Source organism: Berghia stephanieae, chromosome 4, assembly GCF_034508935.2.
Source record: "Berghia stephanieae isolate SIO BIC M18660-M18661 chromosome 4, UCSD_Bste_1.3, whole genome shotgun sequence".
NCBI classification, from domain to species: Eukaryota; Metazoa; Mollusca; class Gastropoda; order Nudibranchia; family Aeolidiidae; genus Berghia; species Berghia stephanieae.
This window is the reverse complement of record NC_088363.1, coordinates 73,499,550-73,506,517: the sequence shown is the minus strand read 5'-3', so window position 1 is coordinate 73,506,517 and position 6,968 is coordinate 73,499,550. Positions and strand designations below refer to the sequence as shown.

Sequence of the window (6,968 nt, the reverse complement as noted above, 5' to 3'; positions counted from 1 at the left end):
CAGAGCACTGATACCTGTTGAAAACGATGGGTCACATTTATTGAGAAACTGATAAATTCCTAAACACTTAAACATCTTTTATTACCTCATCCAATTTCAACAAACAACAAGAGTCTTTCAGACGCTCCAGCGAATACAAGCATAAACTAACAACGAATAAATCTTGATAAACAACTTTATTTCGTTACACTAGGTTAAGTGGGAATATGAAAATGGAAAGAACGCAAACTAGTTTATCTCTCCGAGACAAGTGAACAAATATGAGGCTGGTGACACAACCTGGTGATATGTCAGGATGAACTGGTTTCAGAAAATTGGATTTATGATCTAAAAGAAATCAAAAAAAACTTTGATGATATAAATATTATTTATTGAAAAGAATGAATACCACAACCTGAACTGTAAAAAAGTTGTTGTTTTTTTAAATACCGTTATACAATTTCCTTGAGATGCAAAGATGTAGAAGGATAAAAAGTCCGTGATAAGAATCTTGAATTGTAAAAAAAAAAAAATCTAAAATTCCGTAATACAATTTTGTAACTGTAAAAAAGGTAAAATTCCGAACCATCAGTAAAACTTCTAAAATACCATCGTCCTCTCCTCTTATCCTCCTCATCCCCTAATCCATCCTATAACTTAAGCAATCGTCATGGGGGGTTGGTTGGATGTACGATTGATATTATGTTGAGTAGAGCTGCATATAATTGCGTTACAATGGAGACAAAATTAAAATTGTATTGAAACCTTTTGAAATAGCTAGACATCCAATTCGAACTGTGGCCCAGTGGAAGAATTTACATACAAGAAAAGATTTACTTTAAATATCAATCGATTGAAATGACCTTCAACTTGCCGAAAATTCTAAAACCCTAAAACTTGAACAACGTGACAGGTTTGAACGTTATTAGCGAATTACAGTAGTTTAATCGATGAACATTTGAAATTTTTAAAAATTCTGGTCAAAATGAACAGAATGTGTTTAGTCAAGAGCATGGCATTACAAGGAACGGTGGCTTAGCGTGCGATAAAAACATCGCCGGAGATTGCCGTGTCATCAAAATGACGTCAAATTAGCCAGCCATGCAGCAAATTTTAATAGGGCAATAAATGAGAGTCGCTTGGCATTAAATGTTAACTGCTATATTCTGGAAAGAAGCGTATGTAAAAATTTGGCCAGAAAATTCGTTATTCAAATATATATATCGATTTAAATGACCCTCATCGTGGCAAAAAACTCTCAAACCTAGGACCTCGCGAAGCCCCAGGTTTGAGAGTTTTTGCCAAGATGAGGGTCATTTAAATCGATATATATTTCAAGGACGAGTTTTCTGGCCAACTTTTAAATACGTGTCTTTCCAGAGTAAGGTAGTTAAATGGTTAGTCGTATGGGTTGTTATTATTACTGCTCCTGCTGCTGTTGCTGCTCGCAGTCATGGTGAAATGGACCACTAATAAGATGCTGTTGACGATGATGATGATGATGATGATGATGATGATGATGATGATGATGATGATGATGATGATGATGATGATGATGATGATAAGAAGAAGAAGAAAGAATGAGGGAGAGAAGATGATGATGTTGTAGATGTGATGGTGATGATGATGATGATGGATGATAGATTGATGGCAGTGGTGGTAGAGGTGGTTGTGGTGGTTGTAGTGGTTGTGGTGACGATGATATTGGTAGTGGCGATGCTAGTTGTATTGGCAATGGTGATGATGATGATGATGATGATGATGATGATGATGATGATGATGATGATGATGATGATGATGATGATGATGACGATAATGATGATGATGATAATGATGATGATGGTGATGATGATGATGATGTTTCTAGAGAAGAAAATATTGTTGACGATTAGAGTGAAGAGGGAAGAAAAATAAGGAAAATCATATTATAAAGTGTATTATTATGGAGGTTTACCCTTATGACATCAATTACACCCAAGTTCAACTTCAGATAAAATCGCAATTTATGGCAGATTACAAGACCCCCCCCCCCCCCCCCCCCCTCCCCGTCATTCTCTCTCCCAATGGGACAGGACGTCTCAATCCGGCATTATGTCAGCATGCCCTTTGACGATGAAGATCCGATTTAATGTTTAAATTATAAATATAGCGTCAAATTCAACGACTTGATTAGGAAAAGAGAGTTATGGTTCATTTGATGGATCAAATCAATATTGTGACCAAAAATGTCAACTTTGTCAACAATTTTTCCACACTTTAAAATAAAATCTCTTTCTACTTCTGACATTTGGTGGCAGATGCTAAGATTTGGAATTGGTTATCATTATTTATTTCAGAGCAACTGGTGAAAACGAAATCCTCCAACAATTAAAACAAAAAACAAAACAAAAAAAACAAAAACAACGTAACATCGCAATGTTTTTTTTTTATGGAATGTTACGAAAATGACCGTTTGTCACGACTTGGTGCCTTACCCTACGGACACAACGTCGGTGCCAGAATATTCCACGTCACTGTCACCTATCTGACCACTGATCACGCATAGCATTGCTTGACATTTGTGTCAAGACGAGCTGGACACGTAACGCTGAGTCACCGACGAGCTACAATCGCTATATTTTGAAGTAAACGTTTCCCTATCTACATGTTAAAAACACAAGAAAAAAATTGATATGTGGATAGATAACCGAGCTGGAATGCATGGTTTATGTGTCTTGGTGTGGTAGGCAGGATACAACATGGTCAAACATAAACAAATGCATACACATACCAGATAGTCACTGAAACATAACAGCCGAAAAATAGCAATAAAATGATAAAATGGCTAAAAATATAGAAAGATAGAAGGAAAGAATACGTAGAGGAAGAGCCAAAAAAAAAAAAATGACATTTTATAATATGTAAGTCTCAATAGACGGATGACAGTTGGGCTGATGAGAGATGAGGACTTCTTGAAAAGGGCTGATGACAGACAATATTGGAGATCGCTGATGTCTTCAACAGACCTGGCACTCGATTGATTGAAGAAATATGTGACTCATAGTCTCAAAACATTATTATGTCGGAGTGATATGTTACAGTGAATAACATAATCAGTCGGATGGTGAAAAGGTTTGAACTAAGCTATTGCCAAATTTAGTTAGATAGTCAATTATTATCAAAAATTAGTTCTTGTCATAAATGATTAAATCATTTTGTATATATTGCAAGAAATATCGAAGCTTAATTTCACTTCTAAATATTGTTTACAGCTAGTCAAGTTGAAAAAGAATGAAATTTGAGAAAAGTTGCTGGATATCTTTCCCACACATCTAACCATAACTTCTTGACAAATCACCCGATTTATTTCAATTAATGATTAAAATGCTCTGGGGAGCATGTTGTTTCATAAAATGAAAAAAAAAATGCAAATCCAAAATTTTCACCTTCCGACTGATAATGTCATGCACTGACACATATACTGACGTTGAATATTGCAATACTTTTTCATATAATACGAAACGAATGTTAAGTTAATGAGTTGTATCGAGTATATATTTATTAATGGATAAAACGAGAATGTCATATATCTGACCACGTTAACTTTAAATTCACATATTGGCATCCACTGCGGCATAAAACCAATTTGATACACTGGGTGACACATAATTTTCTTAGGACTCCGTGTTTACTTCATAGTGATCAAAGGTGTTATAGCAACCCAGGACATCGACGAAAGGTTGCTTTAAATGACTTAAATTGCTGATCTATACAATATTACATGAAATATGAGTAGCTGACTTTCAAAATGTCCTAAGTCACATCCTGATAAACAACGAGTTGCAATCTCAAGCTATCGTTTGGACTCCATAAAATCACCAGAGACAATTTGGAATTACAAAACACTCAGTGTATTGTTTTATGAGGCACAAGTCACGTATTTTCCTCTTTAAGTCAATAAAGAAATAACACAAAATTGCGTTTTCTTTCAATGACGAAAATGGGACTTACTAAGTTTTGAAAGTCATATACTCATATGTAACTCATCGCCTCAATCCGTTCGCATTTTGTCGAGGTGAACAATATACTGACAATTGAATTATGAATCTGGTTCATGAAACTGAAGCTCAATGCGAATCGTTAGCTGCCGTACTTTGGACAAACATGTATTTAAAAATTTATTCCAAAAACGTGTCCTTCGAATATCGACAGATTTGAAAGAAGGTTATCTTGGCAAAATACTCTCAAACCTTTCATTTCGGCAGCTAAATGGTCAATAAATACATTAATAAATGGGCAGCGTGGCTCAGCGGTACATACCCAAAAGTTACCGAGTTCGATCACCTGCCGCGCTGTGTGGGCTTGAGCAAGTCACATCACCCTAGCTCACTTTGCGGCGCTTCACTGCCGCTGACGCCTGGGTTATTCATGTCTTCCCTTGGAATAGACCCTAAAGACAAATTTCCCCATTGGGACAAATAAAGGGATATTTTTTTCTTTTCTTTTTTTTTTCTATAAATTGTACTCAATACATTATTTATATTATATTTTTGTTTCCAGAGTACGACGGTTAATTGGTTCAAATAGAATGACTGTAGTTTCTTAAAAACCTTGACTCTAAGATGTTATTATACAGATTATAATTCAATTTTTGCATCTGGTTCATACCAATATGAGGCGATGGGTTATATATGATTTTAATTCGGACAGCAGTCATGATCTCGTCATGTCAACTTACCTCTAACATCGTCGGCGTCATCATCACTTCGAATTTCTGCCGCCTCCTCCCTGCCGTTGACGCTGAAATATATGACCTTTGCCGTCATGGCGGACAAGGGGTCAAGATGTCCTCTCACCGATGATAATTACAGCAGAGATGATAGTGATGATGATAATGATGATGAAAGTAATCCAACGAAAGAAGGAGATACATGCGCATGCGTAATATGAGATTTCTTCGGAAAAACCGGAAACAGAAATGGGAAAAAAAACAACAAATTATCACAATTAGATTTATAAACCTGTATCTAGGCAGATTTAGAATACTTTATTTAAATTTAGATAGTCCAGGTCTTCACGAGATGTAAACACTGGTTCGGGGATGGCATCACTAACACCTTAATTAATCCTCGACAAACAATGAATGTTCATACATTAAGGCACAGAATGAACACTATCCATTGATGAATAACATCCTTTTTCGTTAAGACGAACCGATATTGTGTGGCTTTCCTTTTTTGTAACCTGTGTTGAAATATCAAAAATAATTCACGATCCGGGCTTTTAGATGTCTCTTGTTACCAAATCTCTGAAAAAAAAAAAAAAAAAAAAAGAAAAAAGATGAAATTAATTTGAAAATCAATTTGATATTTTGAAGAGAAGTGTGCATTACGCTTGATTATATGATCACGATAGAAACGCATTCATTTGCAACGTTTCCAATAATTATGTCTTTGGCATTTGGCATCTGGCGTTATTCAACACCAATTCTAACCCAATGCCTCAAAACGGTATTATGTCGGGATGAACAGGAGGCTGCAAATTGATTATACAGCCACTAATTAGGAAGTTTGTGGTTTAGGCTTGTTTTTGACGTTGAGGGGGAAATAATATCATTTCTTAAATAGCAAAAAAAAATAAAAAAATGTAACTAAAATAATATATATATATATAATATAATAAATATATATATATAATATATATATATATATATAGATCGAATTTGACGTGACTCAATCTTTATTATTGTTTTTAGCCAGCCATTTTAATGCGTCGTTCTCCCTAAATTGTATTAACTCACTCAACCCTAACACCGACTATATCCGTAGTATACCCGGGGTTACTTGTACCCCATCTACGAAGCTAATGTTTTTAGTTTTTACATGTTAATGGTATTTGAATAATACTATCTATGCACATGATCGTTTTTAATACATTTTTTTCCAATTTTGAAAAGTAGCAAAAATCTCTAGGATTGAGTGAGTTAATCAGACTATAAACGTTTAAGTTTTGCGTGTTGGTACGCTATATCCGGCTGGCGAACTGTTGTGAGTTTTTTAAAAAATAAACGCACATCATCAATATATGGAGCGGTGGCCTAGCGGTAGTGTCTCGTCTTGTCACAAAAGTCAGGCAATGTTAAGCGTGATCAGTGGCTGGATGGGTGACAGTGATCGTGGAAAATTCTGGTCCCGACGTTGTGTCCTTGAGTAATGCACTTTTCATACATTACCCCACTCGACTCAGAATTGAATTAGCACCTGTTATTACAAAACGGATGCCTCACAGGCTACCGGTACTGAATGGAATGGACATATTGTTCCCTATGGCCTGCTGGGGAAAAATGAATCTTTGTGAAGCGCATTCAGCACGACTAATCTGTGGAAATGCGCTTATATAAGTCCGTATTTATTTAATTTATGTCTAATCACTTAAAAGTTATATCCGTATTTTGACATTTGGTCTACTCCGACGAAATACCAGATATAGGCGATAGGTAACAATTATTCTTAAAATCTTTTGGGGTTTTTTTTTTTTTTTTTTTTTTTTGGTATATAACATTAGGGTGTTCCATTCACATGAGGTTATTAGGGGTTTCAATGCATTCCATTCGAATAGATGCTTTTTTTAATTCACTACTAAAACAAAGAGTCTCTGTTAGAAAAATGATGACGTCATTAACAGTCGTTCTTATTGTTTATTCCTGGAACGGTCATATTATCAAATTCTTTTTTTTTTAATGTCAACTCCATGCAAAACAAAATGGCTTTCAAAATTAGACATCATTTTGCGATGTGGATATTAAAATTACAAATGTTAGTTCGTTTCAAAATGAAGCTCGAGAATATTCATTGTCTCAAGTCATTATCACGAAAATGTATAATTCTTTAGAATTCGGAATAGAAACAAGGCGTTTTGTGCCGGTACCGTTAGCTTTAAAACACTTGGTTTTGTTTATTTTAAGAAGTTAAATGGCGCTTGCAGCTCACATTGGTCCTTTAAGCGGCAAT

The 6,968-nt window shown here is 35.2% G+C and overlaps 1 protein-coding gene across 2 annotated transcripts in view; it reads right to left on the bottom strand.

Annotated features, from left to right (window-relative positions):
* Positions 1–5,266, bottom strand: part of LOC144971210 (high affinity cGMP-specific 3',5'-cyclic phosphodiesterase 9A-like) — a 215,675-nt gene extending 210,409 nt beyond the window's left edge. The window contains exon 1 of one of the 2 annotated variants that reach the window (XM_078911715.1): positions 4,697–5,266. In XM_078911715.1, the coding sequence (XP_078767841.1) occupies positions 4,697–4,784 (88 nt within the window). In that variant the 5' untranslated portion in view covers positions 4,785–5,266. The remainder of the gene's footprint in view (positions 1–4,696) is intronic. The other variant, XM_078911716.1, reaches the window with a different exon arrangement.
* Positions 5,267–6,968: the final 1,702 nt, after the last annotated feature.